Source organism: Callionymus lyra, chromosome 3 (assembly GCF_982586985.1).
Source record: "Callionymus lyra chromosome 3, fCalLyr1.hap1.1, whole genome shotgun sequence".
Taxonomy (NCBI): domain Eukaryota; kingdom Metazoa; phylum Chordata; class Actinopteri; order Syngnathiformes; family Callionymidae; genus Callionymus; species Callionymus lyra.
In genome coordinates, this window is record NC_141820.1 from 17,448,890 (window position 1) to 17,470,317 (window position 21,428).

At 43.2% G+C, this 21,428-nt stretch overlaps 1 protein-coding gene across 2 annotated transcripts; it reads left to right on the plus strand.

Annotated features, from left to right (window-relative positions):
- The first annotated feature begins 236 nt into the window (after positions 1-236).
- On the plus strand, positions 237-19,157 carry efna1a (ephrin-A1a). Of its 2 annotated transcripts, none has more exons than XM_087786679.1 (5): positions 237-543; positions 15,750-16,045; positions 16,965-17,030; positions 17,105-17,200; positions 18,361-19,157. In XM_087786679.1, exons 1-5 carry the CDS (start codon positions 446-448, stop codon positions 18,489-18,491), a joined length of 687 nt encoding a protein of 228 aa, XP_087642805.1. In that variant the 5' UTR covers positions 237-445; the 3' UTR covers positions 18,492-19,157. The 2 variants fall into 2 exon arrangements, with proteins under 2 accessions (XP_087642805.1, XP_087642806.1); XM_087786680.1 differs by having other exon boundaries at positions 18,364-19,157.
- The last annotated feature ends 2,271 nt before the right edge of the window (positions 19,158-21,428 follow it).

Consider the following 21,428-nt stretch of genomic DNA (forward strand, 5'->3'; position numbering starts at 1 on the left):
CTGTTATCCTGGTTTGGAACATTTTTTAATTAAAATGAATTCATTTTGTTTTGTTGATTCTGCTTAAAAATATCTTAGTGTTTATATTTCTTATTATAATGTATAAAGACAGAGACGGCGTCACAAAGCGGACCGCTCTCTGATTGGCTCCCATCACCGAGGGGGCGTGACTAACGGCCCAGTCGTTTAACAAAACTACAGTCCTCGCCGCCGCCGCGACACTCGCTCCTCCAGCTCGTGTTGCGTTCACGTCCCGACGAGTCTCTTTAAGCGTCGCTCTCTGAGCCCCGGAATGAAAAAAGCCTTATTTTTTAGAAATGCAACCGTGACGTCTGCGGACCAACTTTAACTGGAGAAGTTTGTTTTCTTTTGGGAGAAGGGGGGGATTGTTTGTTTGGAGTTGGCCCCTGAGTGAGAGCCGAGATCCCGCAGCACTGCCTCCAGCATGGACTTGGTTTGGATTGTGGGCTTCGTGGTCAGTGTCCGCCTCTGGCTGGCCTCAGCGGAGCGACACAGCGTCTACTGGAACAGCACGAACCCAAAGTAAGTGCATGCTTCTCTATTTCTAACCCTTTTCTTTGAGCGCGTGTCTCCGTGCGCGTGGATGCTGTTTGTTTACCTGAGGAGTCGAACCTGTTCACGCTCGACCGGTGTCGCAATCCCTGGGTCTGTCTCCCAGATTTCCTTCTGAACCTGTTGTGACGTGATTTGTCAACGAACGTCAACATTTGTTTTGATTTCTCAAATAATGTGTATTTTGTGCAAAGATCTTGTTATTATTCATTCTGTAAATTGGATAAACACCAGCGTCTGGTGCACGTTTAAGTAAATATTGCGCTCGAATTCTAAGTTTAAACACTCATGGAAAGGGAAAGTTTCCCTCTGGATATTCACGGCAACATTGGTCAACATAATTGAAGACTTCATCTGAAAAATAGGCACCATTGTTGGGGGAGATTGTGCAACTTTGACTGCGCGTTTGTAACTTCTAACTAAAACAAATTGTTATAAACTTTAGTAGATTAAATTATTTAGCAATATTTGTAAAACTTAAATACAACTTAATCTGGTTTTTGATAAGAACTACTCCGATTCAATGAAGTTTAATTCAATTGGTTTTGTGGTAAATCAGTAAGTAAGTAATTTATATTTATATAGCGCTTTTCCAGACCAGGGTCACAAGAGGCTTAAACAATCAAAAATAATACTCAATAAAAATATATACTTGAAAAGGTCAAGTTAACACCGAGAATAACAGGAGATCAAGTGGAAAATATGCATTAATGTATTTTAATGCCTAAACAAATGTGTTCAAAGCTGTAGGAGAATGAAGTGACATGTGAAAGGAGGAACTGTCACAAGAACAATGAAGGTCTTCTGGAGACCACTGACCACTTCTTTAGTATCTTGTTGCTCCCTGGTGGCCATCTTTAGGGGAGCAGTGGACGTGTTGAAGACATATTGTTGTTGTGGTTATTGGTCCAGTGATGCTGACCTCAGAGGGAACTTGATCTTCTCTCTCTCTCTGGAGGTGTTGCAACTTCACCTCCGTCTGAAGAGGGAGTTTCTCCTCAATCAAGAGATCAGCGAGTTTGTCACGGAGGTGTTTTGGCCGATGCTGAAACCTGAGGCCTGCAGGCCAGGATGGATGGCGAGTGGGAGCAGAAACTTGTCGTGGGGTTCAGGGGGGGAGGCGTTCGGAGCCAGTGGGGGGGTCAATTAGAAATTGCAGTTGATGATTGCTCGAGGGGGGATCCGAGGAGCTCGGGTTGCGCTCGACAAACAAACTTGTGCTGACACCAACACGCCCACGCGAGTGCGAACACGAGAACACGCTCGCTCCATCGCAACATGTGACGCCATCTTAATCGATCATTGTTGGCGAGACACGCAGACACACACACACACACACACACACACACACACCTCCCCTAATGTCCTGCGAGGGAAGACGAGGGTCAGAAAGGGGCGAAGAAAAATGGGAACAATGTCGTTAATCTTCACTAGGAGATAATCTAATGTTTGGATAACTTTGTGAAGAATTTTTTCCATTCACACATTAACTTCTACCTGTTTCTCCTACGGTGGCCCTGGAGGACAAAAATGTTTTTTTGACTCAAAAATCCCAAATAAACTTTCTTGTGATAACATCTAGATGTATTCTTCTATACTTCTGCATCAATACTATAATACCATTTTATTTATTTATTTTTTATAAATCTATCTCAGCACTTTTCTATTTAGGTGGATTATTTGTGTCCATTATCTCTCCCTGTCCAGCCTTATCTGTTCTGCCCAGTTGATGAGAAGATTTGTGTTGTTGTCGTTGTTGTGCTGCAGACACACACTGATCATCTGTAGGTGTTCTGATAATCCCGCGCTGCCCGTGTCTCGTCTTAATCCACGATTCTCAGAAAAGCGGGAAACAATATCATCGTTTCAATCTACACAACTGGGCTCAGAGTTTAATACCGTGTGATGAAGTCTCCCTCGTTTTTTTCTCGCTTCTGCCTTTGCTTTCCCTGATCCGTGCCTAACCCCGACAGAGCGTCCCCTGAAGCCTGATCAATCTCATCGATCTGATCGATTAGTTTGGTCTATGTGGAGCGGCTTCATTTCCTCTCGGTGTTGTTGATTGCTGTGGGAGTTTGACCCACTCAAGCATGACTGTCGAGGCTTCGCTCTCTCTCTCCCTGCGCGGTTCTGGACGTGCAAGGTCGCATCTGGTTGTTCTTTAACAAAAGTCTTTGGCACGTCTTCGTCCTCGGACTCTCGGTGTTGAACATGTTTGGTGATGCATGTGTGACGTGTTGATCCACACACGTGTTTTCAGTCACCGAAGCTAATTTTTTTGTAAACCCCGGTCCAAAAACAACGTCGTCATCTGAATGATTTAAGGTTCTCACTGAAATGTTTTACAGCTCAAATATTTACCACTTATTCTCCTATAACAGTGCCCCCTACAGGGCCCTCAAGGCATATGTACTACACCCTCTTCATCTTTAAGGGGAGGAAAACCTCATTTGACACGAAAATGGTTACGGATCGAAGAGAGAAATCTGTTTGTGTGTGACGGTAGATTTACGAGTCGGACTTCGTCAGCCGCACCCTGGCACCGAGTGGAACAGACCCGGCACAACACGAGTGTTGTTGAAGAGTTCTGGCGTCCGATATTGAAAACCGTTTTTATAACAGATCATTTCTTTTTCACACACGGAAGTTTTTTCCGAACGTTTTTTTTTTAATAAAATGTGTGCCAGCACAAGAACCTGGAGTCGGTACCATTTGAGGACAAAATTGGACTGTTATAGTATCAGGCTTGGGTAACAGGCTTTGGTTCTGTTTTAACACAAGTCCAAATGCTTGGGTAGTACCCAGTACGGAAACATGCTTCGTCTTTCACTGCCAAGTACTCGCACGGGAAAAAACTTGATAACTTGTGGATTTTTCTGCAGAAAAAACAGATCTGATTTTTCACTTTTGCACTGGAGATCGTTTGTTTATTTGCTTCTTTTAGAAAACGGGTTGTAGTAAAAATGAACCAAGGCTGAAAAGCTAAACTCAAGATTTGTACTAGGTTAGCTTAGGTAGAACTTTATTGATCCCTCAGGAGGTCTCCTTCGGGAAATTGTTTTTTCCAAATTATCCACAGCAAATACAGCAATTTTTCATTAAAAAAAAAATCGAAATAAAATAAGAACAAGAACAAAGAGAAAAAGAGAGAAAGAACAAGATGATTCAATCTAAGGATAAAGATAAAGAACATAGATCAAAGAAAAATACACAAAGACAAAGGATACAAAGATAAACATAGAACAGAACAAAGTACTATGGGTCATTTTCTGTTTGTTAGAATGAATCCTTCAGCAGCTGGTATCAAAGTGAAGGTATCAATGTCCGTACCTAAATTGCAATTTTTCGCTCTATACTCATCCCTATCGAATCAGGTCGTATAACATACGCCTACCAAGGAGACCTGGAAGAAATTTGATGACCAATACCCGGGTCTCTGTCCATCATTAGCCTGGAAACTACCCGGAGTCGCAAACTCCATTTCCACTGCCCAGTTGAGAAAACTCCTGATTTGTTTTGGGCCCATAATTGGGATGTCGGCCTCTAATATTGTGGACGCTACATCTGTCGTGGTCACCTGGATCCACTTCCCGTCAGGGTTTTACCTTTTTTAGCTGATTTGTAGCCTTCGTGCCAGTGAAGGCAACAGGATCCAGCACTTTTGATGGGCGTGTGTCTGAGGTCGGCCTACGTTCAACTTAATCATCAGCACATGTCGATTCCCAGCAAGCGGCTCGGCCCGATGCCCAGTCAGCGCCGACCCCTGCATGCCAGTGTGCGTACGTGTCTCGGTGAATGTGCGAGCCGGTCATATATATAACGTGGCGCACGCAAAAACTTTGTGATGGATGCGAGTGTGTCTCTGAGGTCCACTCCACTCTAAGTCAGTGAAGCATCTGGTCATTTGTTGCCTCTCTCCCCCCTTCTTTCCTTTCACGGTGCTGACAGAGCATGAATGGACCACCTCCGCTGCCCACCCCCCCCTCACTGTACCTGTCTCTCCTTCTCCCCGGCACCTCCTCCCCCTCATCCTGGCCAAGTTCCCTGTTGTACGAGTTAACTGTTTGATGGCTTCGCTCTCATCCCTGACGGAACATTTCTGCTGCCCTTACCTGGTGGCAAACGCTTCAGCCGGGAGTAAATAAAACCTCTGCACTAGAAGAGCAGTCGACACAAAGTACAATTTCCGCTTTTAGGAATTTCATTTTCTGATTTCCTTTTGCTTTATCCGTCCATTTCTTGAGAATTTCTCGCCTTCTGACACAAAGTGCGTTTTCTCATTATACTGACATGTTCACTCCACAGTTGAGGTATTTAAATTTAAACACAATTCATATTAATTGAAACAATGATCAATGAAATGCGTATTTTATCTTGTGTCTATGAATAATGCCTTCATGCTGCTATTACACATGTTTTTTAACCATTTTAAAACCATATTTCCGCTCTGTTCTTCGTCGTCCTCTATGACAAATGTGATCGACCTTCTCCATTCTTTATAGCTATGAATCTTGTTGGCCTGTCAAAAGTTGGCTGAAAACTAAAGTCAGTCCTGATTTAAAACTCTCATAAAAAGCCTCTTATGAAACCCCAAAAACCTGATGTAGATTTAAGAAGATTTAACATAGGGAGAAAACCAGATTACATTTTTTTTATGTCGTAGACAACATAATAACATGCTAAATGCTAAAGTTGGCCTGAAATCATTGAAAGAGAAATCATGCAGTCGTCACTCCCTGATTTATTTTAACTGTTTTCAAAACATTTTCTGTTACAGAAATGACTGTCCATTGAATTTACAATTGATTTTAGGTACAAGAATCGCATTTTTAAAATGTTGACAACTTGGGTCGTCGACATCACTGCTTTAGTGTAAGACGGAAAGAAATGAATCCAATGAAGCTACAATATGTGAGAAGTTTAAAAACAAACGCGTGTATATATATATATTTTATATTTATATTTCATTGTATTCACAACTTTTATTCCGTTTTTTTTATAAATGTTTAGTTTTAATGGAGTGATAGATGGAATTTATTATATCTAGGTAAAAAAGTTATAGCTAAATAAAAAGTAAAAGTAATATAATTAAGATGCATGTATTTAATGGGCACAACTTCCTTAAAGAACAACTAAACCTAGAATACAAACTAGCTGTCGAGAATAATGTATAAACAAAAAATGGGGGAACTAAACAAGCGCAGATGCGATGCATACCTCTGCCAAGAAGCTCAGGTCACCTAATCAAAGCCCATGTAACAGAAGTTTGGAAAAGTCTGCTTTATATTTCTTAAAAAGCAAACTGTCATGGAAGCCTCAGCAGTGCTTGTGTGTTCCACCTGTAGACGGCAGTTTTCCACCGAATCGTGGAGCTAAAGCCATACAAATTGGGAGAGTGCCCCGAAAGAAAGGGAGCAGTAACTGGCGTGACCGACGGAGGTTCGGAGTTCATTCTGTGATGAAGTGGCACGGCCTCCATCAATCTGTCAGTCACTTTGTCGCGGCGGCGCTCCGTGAATACGGGCTGTCACTCAGACCGGCCCCCTCGTCGCCTCTGCCTCTGGGAAAAAAAAAAAGTCTCCTTCTTCCTTGTCCTGTCTCCACCGGCTTTTATCTCAACTTTACAAGCTGCCCCCTTTTCAGGCTATTATTTCCTCACCTCCAACTCCGGCTCTCTGAGAACACAGGAAAAGAGGGAAGCCTTCTAAGAGGTGTGGAATTTTTTTATCGTTCTTGGCACCCATGGCGATCAGTCACAAGGCACTCTGCCCTTCCCTTAGTGCAGGGTTTTTTTTTCACCCCTTCAGCTCTCTTTCCTTTAAGCAAACTTCCTCCTGCTCCGTCTGAAAAGCCACTCAATGTTTCCCACAAAACGCGCTCCTTTTCTTCCACCTCTCTTCACTCTTTTCTTGGGGTATGTGAAGTGTGGAGCTGAAGTAGTTCTGCAACTCCGAGCAGGTCTGGGAACTGAAGTCATCAGTGGTTTTTAAAGTGGGAGAAGAAATCATTAGTTTTCATGTTGGTAGAGATGTTGTGTTATTTGTTAACGTTTTCCACGAAGTATTTCCGAGCTTCTTTTTAGAAAAAGCTTCCATTAATCAAACCTTCGCCGGCTCCGCTCTCGACTCCTACGTCAATCGTCATCTTTGTGTTTCTTGGAATGACCCCACTCACCCGAGCCCCCCCTTAATCTGCCCGGCCAATCTGTCTGATTCAATCCTGGGGAAAAACCACAAAGACCGTTGAACACATGATAATCTCTTCTTGTGTCGCTGCACTTGTCGCGACCTTGTTCAACGAGCCAATACTTTGAACTAAAGGCATAAATGTCTAATATTATCTTAAATTCTTAAAAATTAAATGATAAACAAGACATTTTAACATCTTAAAATCATATTAACGCAGGAGTTTAAACTCTATTTTTGCCAGGAAATGTTTTGTCTTTCATTTTTAGACTACAAAATGGAACAAAAGCAGCATTAGCTTTAGCTAGCTAACTGTAGTACCGCGGCGGGATCTTGGAGTCTAGTCGCAAAAAAAACAAACATGTTTCTTTTTTTCTTTTCATTGCTAGACAAGTTATAAGCCTTACAACTTGTCGCTTCCGTGCAAACACAAGACAATAGAATCAAATTGAATCAAAAATACTTTTCAAGTATTAGTTCACAATAGATTTGCTTAATTTTTTTTAATACTTTGATTAGTTTGCAAGTAATTCCAGGCCGCCTTCCTTTAATGTCTGACTCTTTTGTAGTATTCTTGCCTGGACGGATGTGAAAAATGTTCTTTTATTGTGTTGATTTTGGACTTAAAAAGCCTATAATTCGACTGGTTGAAACCTTCAGGGATCCTGTTAGTAAAGTGGGACAAAGGTTTTCGCCTCCGCGTCACCAAAAAGCCCTCTCCAGATGAAGTGGACCACTTCCTGACTTTTCCCGGGAAAACTGTGTATCCTGTCCACACAATAAACAATACAGTTCTCACACATCGAAGCAGACGACCAAGAACCGGGATTTTTTGTTTTGTTCGATCGTCCAGTTACACGCATCGTCTGATCCACGGCATTAACAGATGTTTATTTCGGTTCGGGGAGGATTCCTGACGTCCACCTACGAATCTCCGTCTCCACCAGCCTTCCCTCCCCCGTCCGTCCTCCTGTCCTCCTTATCTCCGCCGCAGACTTCCCTTCCCATCTCCAGCTCCGCTCTTCTCACGGAGTCATAAACAGACGTGTGATTGTGGGTCAGTTATAAACTCTATAGACTCGTTGATCGACCCGGGACAGACGTGGAGGTCTGAGAAGGAGCCGGAGATTGTCGCCCGACGCAGAACAATCGCGTCGTTTGTCGAGCAAAATGGAATAGTTCGGCGCCGAGGGAAAGGCGAGTCCTCTGGTGCTCTTGACATTTCGCTTTCTAGTCGCTTGATAGTTTAACAAGCTTCTTAAAGTTCAGTAAGGCTTATTATTTTAAAGCTCTTTTGCAACGATTCTTTGAACCTTTTTTTCAGGGCCTAAAGTGTTCTTTAGCACATTTTTCTAGCCAATTATTATTTTCTTTTTTCAATTAAAGCAGATCAGAAGATCAAGTGCGACTACGTTTTACTCTTCCTGGAAGTCAAACCGTAACTTACTTCAGTCACTATGGAAATGAATGAAACCGCCGTCTCTGGCCCACAGTTTGGGGCCCGACCTGAGGGTTCCTATAGGTTAAGTTATGTTGAATGGAACGTCATTAAAACACCAGCTAGAGAGTTCTTCTACTTGAGTCATGACCCTTTAAATAAAACCAATCATTATAGAATATATATGAAAAAATATATAATTTTATAATGTTTTTAAATTAATTTCGGTACATTTTTTTCGTCCAGAGGAGAACGGCCAGAGTGGGACATATATTTTATAAGATATACAGTATATATCTTTTTCTTTCTTTCTTTGTTGTTTGTTTCTTTGTTTTTGTTGTTTTTCTTTGATCTATGTTCTTTGTCTTTATCTTTAGACTTAGATTGTGTCATCTTGTTCTTTCCCTTTATGTTCTTGTTCTTATTTTATTTATTTTTTATTTTTTATAAAAAAAAATGCTGTATGTATTGGCTATTGGAAAAAAAAAAAAACTTTTTCAATCAATAAAGTTTTTCCTTACATTACCTTATATATTTCTATATATGCGTCTCTTTACTAAACTTTCTTTCCTCGAAGCGTGTTGCTAAAGCAAGATGTCGCCCTGAGCGGCTGTGAAAGTGTTCAGTGATCCGAGCGAACAAAAGATGATTGACGTTGATTGAGATGAATGACGAAGAAAAAAAAATGCACAAAGAACAGGAGCCCCCAGAATATGATGTCTGACCATGTTGGTTTCCATGGAGACGTACCCACGCCGCTTTTGTTGCTCGCCTCCGCAAATGGAGGGTCAGAAAGTTGCATGCTTGGGATTCCAGCGGGACAGGTCGTGATTGGTCCGGCGAGGTTTCTGCGGGGGGAGGGGCGGAGTTGACATGAGGATCTGCTTTGCTTACCCAGTGATGAAAGACAGACAGGCGTGGGAGGGGCCGCGGTGATGGATGGAACCTCGAGACGGATGAAACAAAGTCTGATTGTCGGCTAACGTTACACAGTCCCGTGTGACGGGCGGACGCCCTCGGAACCGGGCCCAGACTTTTTAGAGCAGAGGTTTTTAAAACTTGATGACACCTGGTCAACTATCTTACCTTTTTGTTAACCACCACACGGGTCTAAAGTGAAATGAATGGCAAGAATTACACCAAAAATATTAGATATTTTATCACCCAAGATTGATTTGTCGGTTCATTTAATCTTTACATAGATGTTTGCCTTTGATCAGTTCAACTTTAAAGGTGGGGTAGATGTTCTCAAAATGCTGTGAGGAAGCACCGTTTATTTTGAAGCTTCCTGTAACCTGAGAAGTTTCAATGCCAGCTTGTCTCATTGCTTTTTGCACAATTGTCAGTTGAGTTTGATTGACATTTGCACACAACGTTTTCAATGGACCGTACGTTCCACAGGCGACTCAAATATTCAATTTTTTTTATTAATTGTCTACGATCCATTCGTGAAGTGGGCTTGAGGGAAATTAAACTAAGAGTTTTCCTTAAAAAACAAAGTTCACCCCAAATTTGATGTCACTAATATTCTCATGTTCACTTTTGTCATCATCAGAAGAAGTGATAACGATGGTGACTTTAGACTTTAGTGGAGAGAAAACAAGGTGTCCGTGGAAGCACTTGTTCGAAGAGGGGGGGGCGTCCCAGTTGGACCCTAAGCTCTGGTATTAAGCAAGGTCTGCTGCTGCTGAATAGAACCGAGCTCAGAGTTGGCTCCACCCAGTAATCCAGGCTCGGCCCGGGCCGACTTAGTGGACCCCTACATTCCGGTTCACTCATCCGTGATGCAAGCCAATCACCTTTCAGGTCACATGGAGAACACGAGCAGGTTAACGGGCTGTTGTGGATCAGCCCCCGTTAGTCTGGGGACGCCGGTCCCGATCTGTCCCACTTCGTCCCCTCGATAAACTCCACATTGATTTTCTCGGACTAATCTTTGGTTTTTATGAGACCGCCCGGGTGTTCTGCTGACTGTCCTTTTAACAAGACGCCGCTGCTGACTCGGGCGTTTGACCGACCTTTGATCAGCGCCGCCGCCTCAGAGGTCCGGCATTCCACCGGCCCGGTGGAGATGAGAGCGTGATGGATGGATGAAAGGCCAGAGTAGAGGTGGAGAAGAAAGCAGAACTCGAAGAGATTAAAGAAGAGAGATTAGACTCCTGAAGAGGCTCCGATAAATCAAGAATTCCTGCTCCTGCAGGAGCCGCGTTTGTTCGACTCGGCGGCTCATTATTTGTGTCTTATCGTCCCCGAGACATTCCTTCAGTTCACAGACACAACCCTGCCTAGAGCACAGGTCGAAGTTAAAGGTGCCGGCCGAAGCCAGTCCGCTAAGTCACTCCAAAATTCAATTGGGTGAAAATTCAATGCGCTGGAAATGTAAAGTTAAACCACGTGACTCCTGCTGATATCGTGCCTATAACTGTCAACAATTATCCCGGAAAGGTCGGAGCAGACGGAAGGATTCAACGAAGGAATAGAAAGCAGATGAACGTCCGTCTCCTGTGTCGGCGGTAAAACCTCAGAGATGTTCTGTTTTTAATCTAGCTTCCAAAACTTCAAAGAAAAAAAAACGATATCAAATTCTGAGTATGTCCTGCAAATGGAATGTCAGTAACACCGTGTTCTGTAAATATACTTCTTTGTCGGCCGGCGGCCTGTGCGATTGAATTTGACACCCAGGTGTGTCCGAGTGGAAGTTTTTCAAATATGCAGGAAGTAGAAAAATCAAATAAAATGTTCTTTTATTTCTTGCTATTGTAATGGGACGCACTTGAACCTGTGTTCCTGACAAACAAAAGGTCAGAAAACTTCTCAGATGAGTTTAATGGATCCGAAGACGATGCGGTCCAAATATATATATATATATATATATATATATTTATAAGATAAAAACATGCATTTCTGCCTGTATTATCCGCCATTTTGACTCTCCACTGATTAAAGACCCTACAGGAGATTGACTTTAGAAGTTTATGTAAATAAAAACTAGCAACTAATCCATTTGGAATTCTGTTACTCAAGTATTTCAACTAAATTAGGATTCTTTCTTTTGGAGAAAAGTTTTTTATTATGTTCTTATAAAGAAAGAAGTTATTACCATTTTCTACCCGTTTTCTTTGTATTGGTAGTAAATAGTTGACGCTGAGCTAATGCTAGTTAGCAAAACTGTTGAGGTGACGACGTTAAGGTTGAAGTTTGAGGTTAAAGTTGTGGTTTAGTCAAGAACATGAGATGTTTACTCATTTATTCACTGTCTACGGTGGTCGGAATAGAGGAAAAATGGTGGTCGATAATGACCGGTGTGGTCAAGTACATTTTGCCGATGGATGCGAAAGTTCTGGTCGAAGGTTGTTTTTTTTTCCGCGCTTCGCTTGAAGGTCATTTCCAGTTCAAAGGTTCACCCAAATGGCCGTTAACTTCATTTAAAAACACCAGCAGACAGTAAAGCTGTGAGGGGGGTGGAAAAGAGTCTCATTATTTATATTGGCCTTTCACAAGAGCGCGGGGAGACGGGAACCTCCCTTCAATGTGGCGCTCTGACATTTCCTCGTGTCGTCGGCTCGTCAAAACCCAAGTGAAAGTTCCTCGCTTTAACTTTATTAGTGGAAGTTTTAAAACACGCCAGAGTCATTGAAGGCTGCAGCGGGATCATTAAGACTGTTGTGCGTTCAGACCCTGGAACAGTGTGTTACTGTAGCACTAGAGACTCGCTGAGAAAGACTTCAAAAGACGTGCTGTAGTACAATGACTCCCCCCTTCAACCTCCCGCACCATGCTGTTCATGCCACCCCCCCCTAAACCTGGCTCTAAAGAAGAAGGGAAGTGGGGAGCGAGGGGGGGCATAATTACCCCCTCCAGGGCGACTTTAATACTCTTTTTGTGTTTTAATTGCACCACCGTCTTTCATGAACACTTTGCAGCCAAAAAACCCCAAACAGCTTTCGGTCGGCGCTTCGTCAGGACCTGGAGTTTGTTTGTGTGCGTCTTCTGACGGCAGCAGACGAGTGTTTGCGCAACAGTCTTATCGCCTCGGCTGGGATTGGAACCGGTCAAGAAGAAGAAAAAAAACAACCTGGAGAGTGTGGGAGCGCAGCATCAGATAACAAACCTAAATATTGAGCAGAGGATTCTTCCTGGAGCTGCCGCTGATGCTTATCGGTGCGAAAGGTGCGAGTCGACCCGAACGCCTGCCTCGGTCTGACGAAGATGGAGTTTAGAAAAATACACATAAACATAGTCTGAGAGCGAGAGTATACTAATAACTCGAAGTCAGACCAAACAACCTTGATAATTTAGCAAATAACAGTTGGAACCTGAGGGTTGAACGTTCTCAGAAGGACTGAGGCGACAGATTTTTGATTTTTTGTTTATGTCTAGTTGCTGTAAATCTGTGGTTTGAACCGGGATTTAAGATTTAGTTCTGAATCCTGAACCTGCCCTGACGGCGTCCTGAAGTGACACTTGAGCAGCTGAAGACAAACATCATATCGTGCTGCTGCCTGAGAGAGAGAGAGAGAGAGGATTCCAATCTTGGTCTAGTTTTGTTTAAATCTTTGCTTTTCACCATGAAGAAAATGCACAGATGTGAATATTTCTCTCCATAATCCGTCTCATAGTCCTTCATTGGATCTTCAGCACAGATCTATAGAAGTAACATGTTAACATTAACATCACATCCAAATGAGCTTATTTGAGATCAGTTTACGACACAAAGTCAACAGAACTAAAAGTAACCACTAAACTATGAGTTTTATTCCTACAAGACAAACACAACGATGACTCACTTTACAAGACTGTGTAACACCGCAGTGACTCGGCACATATTTTACCAAACCAAACAGGATTCCTTCAATTTTTTTAATAAAGTAGGTAAATTCCCTTGAGAGTTTCAAGTTAGTAGAAACAAGGAAATCAGAAAGTAGAAATTGTGTATTTGGAAATCTCTGGCTCCATCAGATCCAACAGATCGATAAGTACTTGATAATAAAAGTTCCTTTTGACTTTAATATCTAGACTCTTGTTCGCCACGACTTGACACGGAAGTTCCGATGTTTCAACTTGAGTTTGATAAGTGATCCGTCGCCGTCCGACAGTTATGATCAAGACTGATACGTTTGTGAAGACAGCGCCACCTGTGGATGATTATTGTTCCAGAAGGAAGACCCCGATCAGACCAACGGACTTAATCTTGACCTGGTCCCACGGACCGGGAGTCGGAGGGGGAGACGGCGGTGGTGAGGGTGTGGGGGGCGACTGGGGTTTGGAGCCGTCACGTCTGTCTTGGTAACCGTGGGGGGGGGGGCACTGAGACTCTGGTAACAAACAACAACACCAGCTAACAAGCGACTGAGCGACCGGCACACTTTGATGCCTGGTCGTGCATCTGGACCTTGTCACAGAAACACAAATGCCGCTTGTTAGTTTTTCCGGGTGTTTAATGGGAAGACGACGGGAGCCTGAGAAGAAAGTGGACTCGAGCGAACGTATCGTCGGAGGGAGAGTTTAGCACGTCAGCTCGAATATTGAAGACAGATGACTTGTGTTAAGATCTCCATCGAGCCGGCCCTGTTTCCATCAGATCTCCTCACTGTTCATTGTTGACGAGGTTCTTTATTGGAAACATCGGAGTTCTGAGGCAGAGCCGGGTCAACAGGAAAACCTCAGAAGTGGAGGTGATCCTCCTGCGAGGTGCCGGGTTGCCGAACCTTTGCTCGTTTCCCTGCAGCCACAACAGAACCCAATATTCCCCACACATTGGGGATGTTTGCTGTGGAAATATCCGGGTGTGCTAAATTTCACCCATCCATCAGGACCTCCTGCTGAGTCGGAGGGGGGGCCTCGTAAAGTGATCCCGTGGTGCTTGAGCGGAGCGCCGGTTCTGGGTTCCGCGAAGGGAGTTTTGGGTGGGTTCAAGAGTTGGTAGCTGCCTGCTGATGGATGGGAATTACTGGGAAGTGTGCGAGTCAAAGCGGGTTTCCTGAGACAGCAGCGGCGCCGCTGATGGACGAGCGTGTCTGACGGACCTGAGCGTCGCCCCGCGGCGGCGGCTGACAGATGCTTGGCCACGACTGGACCGAGACGGACCAGAGGAGGGGACGGAACCATCTGTCCAAAGTGGAGCTGCAGCAACGATCGATTGTTCCGTTTGGACAAAGTGTTTTGTGATTGTTTTAACATTGCTTGGTGGAGATTTAAAGGAGCGAACATCACCCTGGCACAGTGGAGACACAACATCTTAAAACCAATTTTTATTCACTCTCATGTCGACTAAGGGTTGGGATTATTAATCCGATCTGAGTTGTAGGCAAAAATGTATGTTTATTTCTCCAAAAAGACGCAATTAAAACCATCCAAATACCTCCAAACTGCTCGTCTTTAACGTCCATCTTGTATTGAAGCCTTAACATTGGAGTAATTGTTCAAAAAAAGTCTGTTTATTTTAAGTTTATTTGTAGCAGATGCATGTTTAAAGTGGTCATATGTTGTAAGTACATGAAGACGAGGACAACTGAGCATCAGTCACTACATTAAAATGAGCAAACACTTTTGTCTACAACTCTAAACCCTAAAAAGGAATATATTACTCTGAAAATAATCCCATCCCTTAGTCGACATTAAAGTGAGTAAATGAGTGACATTTGGGGAAACTCTCACTTTAATTTGTTGGGTTGTTTAGCCTTAAGTTAACAAAAATCAATAAAGTAACTTCAGTTATTCAAGAATTTTGTGCTTTTACAAAGTCACGTGGCATGAGCCCCTTGGCAGCGGTATGTGCGGTCTCGGTGCTTCTCTCTCGTCCATATGTGAATCCTATTTGAAGGGAAACGGATGATAATGAGAAGCTCTTTACAACTCGTGAGCCCAGAGTGGAGGCAGTGGAACGATTTTTTCGCAGCGCCTTCCTCGACCCCAAGAGAGAGCGAGGAAGTTTACTTAAAGAGCGTCGTAAAACAGGGAGGCGAGCGGGCAGACAGTCTGACTCTATTGGTAATGAGAGGCACTGCAGCGAGGACTGTCGATCTGGACCCGTAATGACGGGTTGAGAGCGTTTTTCGAGAGTCTCGCTGCTCATCCATAAGGCACTGCAGGCCGGTTCTTTAAGACCATAAAACGTCTTCTTTCAAATGTTTGTTTTTAAAACATCTTGATACTTATTAGTTCCTCGTCTTGACTTGATATTTCAGCTGGAAATCAAGCATAATGAAATGAAGGATATCTTGTTTCTAGTTGAGTGATTTTTTTTGCCCCCGAGAGGTCTATGTGTCTCGACTGGCTAACTGGCAGCTAATGTTTCTCTGTAAACATCCCTCAGCTCTTGGGGATCAATGTTCACTCTCTCGCAGCCTCATCCATATTTATCTGCATGTCCCTGCAGATCCTCTGCCCTCCCACCTCTTCAGCCTATGATTTCCCCCGTTGCATTCTGGGCCGCGTGACGATCAATACATCATAGCAGGAGTTGATGCATTTACGAGCGCTTTCCACAGCTGTGATCAAGTTTATACGTCTCCTGACAAACCTTCTCATCGTCCCTCTCTCTTCACATCTAGGTTCCTGTGGGACGACTACGCCGTGGAGGTGAGGCTCAACGACTACCTGGACATCGTGTGCCCGCACTACCCGCAGGGCGAGGTGCCCCTGCTGGACGCCGAGAGGTACGTGCTCTACATGGTGGAGCAGGAGGACTACGACGCCTGCAAGCCCGAGTCCTACGACCAGATGAGGTGGGAGTGCGGACACCCGTTCGCGCCGCACGCCCCCGAGAAGTTCTCGGAGAAGTTCCAGCGCTTCACGCCGTTCACGCTCGGGAAGGAGTTCCGTCAGGGGGAGAGCTACTACTATATTTGTGAGTGACACTTTTTCATCTGGATATATGAGATCTTTTTTATAAGAATATTATAATATTTAAGACAGAAATAAGTTTATTTTAAAATTACCTTTTTATTTTGAGCCGACTCAATTTGATATTGGCAGTTATATTTTCGTTATTTCAATGTGAATTTAGAAAAAATACATTCTATCTTCAACATAAGATACAACGTGTTACGGGGTGGTAAATTTGACTGCAGCTAACACTGTTAGCCACAAGCTAAGCTAACAAGTATATCACTCCAGTTAAAAATGTCAACGTAAACGACAATCTAACCATTAAAAAGAGCAAACTGTTTTGGGACTGGAAGCTAAAGACCTTGACTCCTGCAAGAGTTTCAGTGACGGCTTCAGCGGTCTAAAGTCACTCAAAGAAACGGTGTCTTTGTAATGGAACATATAGATGTCACAGGGATGTTTTGTAAAATCAATGATGATTCTTTAATAAGAATGCATGCTTTTATTTTGAAAAACATGTAGTATAGTATCAAGATCCAGTTGAAAAGTTGGATTACAAAATAAAGACCTTGAAGATTATGATTTAGATTGAAACATGTCGTAAATAGATACAGTAAATACATACAAATACACATTTAAAGGGTCACAACACACACTTCTGTAGTAGTAAGTCCACCAGATGACTTCGTCTGAAGTCAAGGGTCTTAAGAAATATTCTGGTGAACCACGTCTCCGGAGCGTGTGATGGCTTTAGTGGTCCAGATCTAACCTGACGGACAGACCTAAGACCAAAGTTTACCACAGATGGCCTCCTAAGTCTCAGTGTGTGTGTGTGTGTGTGTGTGTGTGTGTGTGTGTGTCTGCACAGAAGGAAGTGGATTAAAGGGTCAGGGGGACGCTAAGTGTATTACGATGTTAACCGTTTGTGTCTCCCGCAGCCAAACCTCTCCACCATCACGGGCAGGAGTGCCTCAGGCTCCGGGTGGACGTCGTCGCTGCCGACGGTGAGTCACGAGTCAACCATCACACACACACACACACACACCAGCACCGTCGCTCATGTCAGATGTGTCTCCAGGCTCTCAGGAGGCCCGCGTGGCTAAAGGCGGCGCAGGTGGGTCTGCGGCGGGAGCGGCGGGCGGAGCTCACAACCCCTCCAACAGACTGCCCTCAGGTACGTTGACCTCTGACCCCCGGTCGTTAGCGCCGACCATAAACCCTCCACAACATCTCAGCTGTTGTTCGACTGAAGTTAGACGTGCAATTTCAAACTTTGATGTCGGAGGAACCGAAACTGGATCTTTGAAATAACTCCTCAAAGTTTCTTCTTCTAGAAAGTCCAAACTTTAGCAGGGAAGGAGCTCATTTCCATCAGTGACATCATATCTAGAGTTGACTTATCCTGCAGTTCAAAATAAAAGCATCAACATCTTCATCCAATTCTCAAAATTGTTACTTTTCTCACACACGGACAGAAAAAAACATTTTGTTTTCACGACACTGAGCAGCCTCAATTTGTCGCGTTTTTATTAAACTTTCATTTGTTTTTTGTTTTTTTTTACTGTGTAACATTTTTTAAGTTTTATTTTTACAATTAATTTCATTATTAAATGATACAGTTTGTAACCAGGACCGGTGAAATGAAGTTGAACAACTTTTTTCCAACAATCTAATGACATAACCCTCCTTTAATCTGTGATTGTTCGGTGGTATTTCTTTTCAAAAAAGTACAATCCAAGATGATGAAATATTTGTAATTCAAAATACATTTATAAAAATCTTTAGCATGGAATATTACGCATTAAGATTCTGATACATGCGGCTCCAGAAATGTTTATTATTATTATTATTATTACTTTTTATTGAAGATGCGCGTGGTACGGTTCACATTTTTACAAAGAAGATTTACCAATTTTCAATGTATCCATTTTTTTAATTAAATTACATGGAAACAGGAAAATAAATGAAAAACAAAAACGAATAAGGCTTGTTTGGATGACATTCATTAATACGGGTGTAGCCAGTTCCTTGTCATAGCCTTCTTAACCACCAGCAGTAAAAGCTTGATCAGAACTGGACAGTTTTAAGTGTCAAAGGTATATTACAGATCCAGTTAAACCCTCACAGAGAAGAGAATAAATACGTTTCTAAAATAGTTGAATGACGGGACTAAACAAGTTGTGTGTATGAATTGGATTTGTTCACATTTTCTTGATTTTCTTTTACAATTTTTTGTAAAAAAAAAAGTAGCAGATACATTTTTTTTTCTATTGTACTGCAACATTGTGCTCAAAAGATTGACGGTTCTGACGCCTGATGTTTTGTTCTGTCCAGCAGCAGACGACCCGGTGGTGAGCCTGCCGGACGTGCAGAAGAGCGTGAGGACCAACTCCTCCGCCGCCCTCACCTCCCTCTCAACTCTGTCGCTCCTGATCCCCTTCTCGCTGCTGCTAGTGTTGCTCTGAGAGTGAACCCCATAACAGACTTCTGTTGACAATGAAGGCAGTCGAGGGGGGGGGGGGGGATCGAACCGACGACCCCCGAGGAGAGAGTTCTACGCCCCCCCCCCCAGTGCCGGACCCGGGGAGGAGACTTGCGGACGCTGGACTTAATTAAAGCGGGAGTTTCTCCGTCTCCTCGGCATATGAAGAAGAGGAACGTGACCTTTGACCTAAGGACGAGTCATTTTTTTCCGACCTCCTGTCGTTCAACCATCCGTGCAGTCGTCGTAGTTGGATCCGTCGACCTGGGGACCGTCTCAGATGTAGCATGGAGGCCGTTCTCCCCCACATTCCTGACACGAACACTCGCCGATGGACCGGAGAGACGCTGTACATACGAGAGCGAGGGAACAGTATCCTCGCCGCGGAGAGGCTGGACTTCTCTGGTTATCGTCCGTTTTCGAACCGGTCGCACTCCATCGTCATCGTCATCCTCAGCTGTCGTTTCACTTCCATGTCAGGACGACTCTCTTCCCCACAAGACTGAAGTGTTTACAAGTGTTTTCTTAAAAACGATTTGTACATGTGTAATAAAAAGATGTAAATACATAGATGACTATATAAAAAAAAACCCTGTTTGATATGTTCAATGTGAAACCTTCATGTGAAATAATAAATATTTTTGGGAAAACCAAAGAGTTTGCTGCTAGTTTTCATCCGTGGAATCGAAGATACCATCCATTGATTACTGTAGCCATTAGCGCAAGATATATTTCCAACTTGAGTTGTATAATTTTTCCGTGAAGATGTTTTCGTCCAGACGGTCCAACCGCTGAAATACTCTCGCTGTGGTTCATGACTCACGAAAAAAGGAAAGAAAAATGTTTTTAATATGAGCCTCGGGGTACAGACAAAAAGAAAAAGATCCGAGCTGACAAATATTTTTGGAATGAAGATAAATTAAGTTTGGTCATGTTTAATGTTCATGAGCTGTGATGTTTCTTCTTTTTAGGGGGATTTTATCTGCGAAGTAAATAAACAGAAATTGCTATTTTTATTTAATTATTTAAGGGAACATTTTTTTCTCACATAAAATATCAATTCAACTGCAAAATATGTTATAAACTTTAACTACAGTGTGTTTCCTGAGACTAGCATATAGCATAGTTAGCATAGTTAGCATGCTAGCCTTGGTGTCTGACCTTGAAAAAGAATTGAAAAACCAAACTCCCACCGCTCCACATGAACTTAGATCATCACGGTGTCGTGTTCTTTTATCACATTGTTGGTAATCAAGTTATGTTTTAATTTAATATTTATAAATATAAATAGTCCGTCTGTGTGCACATCAAAAAACATCCCCCCGGAAACAACCGCGAAACAATAGTTCCGCACAGGTAGTAACTTTTAAAATTGAAGATCATACATTTAACTTATCTAGTAAATATGTATTCATTGTTGCATTAGATATTATTCCTATTTATTATTATTTTTTACTCTTAAATTAATTTTCTGGTCCTTTGTATGTATCTTTTCAAAATAAAAGTTTAATTAAGAATGTTTCAAAAATGTTGTTCTGAGAGCATCGACCCTGAAGTGTGTGTCAAACACGTGGTGTTGCGCTGCCATGTTTGTCGACGAGTCTCTTCAAAAGAAGACGCTCATCGGGGCGACCCGTGGATCAGCAGCGTGGGGTGCATGTTCCACCTCTTGTTCTCAGCTCCGGGAGCTTTACGGCCGTGACAGTGGAAACAGCTGCAGCCGCAGAGACGGTGCCACCGGCCGCCAACCCCTCTCAAAGACGGCCTCGTAAATCCACGCAGGACGACAGATCCCCTGAAACCCTGACCCTTGGAAGTGGCTCCAGTGAGCAGGTTCTTGTCAGTCGTTTTTTATTTATTTGCCCGCTCGGCATACCAGCCCGAGTAAAAGCAAACTTCCCAACCTGCAGTGAGCGTTACGAGCTGCCGGGGTAAGCAGGGTAAACAGAGACGGCGGGGACCGAAATATCTGCTCCGCTGTCGGAGAAAATCTAGCTTCAAACGTCTGCACACAGAGACACACACAGAGACACACACACAGAGACACACACAAAGACAGACACTCCCTGAACACATCTCAACATCGACCCAGCTGCTGTGAGGAAGGTCTGCAGTGGTCAGTCTATATCCAGAGCTCCAGGAAGGACCAGAGATGGACCAGCAGACCGTCAAGAGACTCCGTCGAGGAGCAACTGGAAACTGACTCGATTAGGGTTAATTCATCTAGTTTTAAAAATGTGCTGCTGTGGCTGGTCAGACAACAAGGTTTGTCACCACACGTCATCAATCCGGGAAGTCTCCACCTGCAAGGGACTCGTTGTGTAAACAAAGCAGGGCGTGATTACAGCTGGCTGGAGGAGGAGTGAAGCCATTAGGACATTATAATGGACTCTGCTCTCGTAACCTCTTGTTCGTCTAGATTTCAGACGGCGGAGAACTTTATAAAGTAATACGTTCAAAAGATGGTCATGACAAGATACTCACTGCATCTTGGAGAGGAAGAGTATTTGAAACATGTGAGTCAGGAGAGTTTTCACATTAGTTGCCCTTTAAGGAATAAAGATCAACATATTGAATGTTCTTATTTATGTAATTTTGATTATATAGTTAAGATAAAAGAGTATCCTAAGATAAAATAAAACTTAAAATCGAAATGGTCCAATACAAAGCGACAACAAAAACTGCTGAAAGATTGCGGCCCCGCCGCATGTTCAGTGTGAGACCCCTGAGTTGCACAAATATATTTTTCTTTTCATTAAAGTTTGAACTTTAAATCACTTTAACTTCAAAGTCTTTAACTGATCAAACCATCTGGTGTCTTCGTCAGAAGTCATAGGATCAGATTCTCACCACGACAAGACTACACAGGTCCGGGCGTCTGAAGAAGTGGCCCTGGGCTCGGACCGACCTCTGGGTGAGA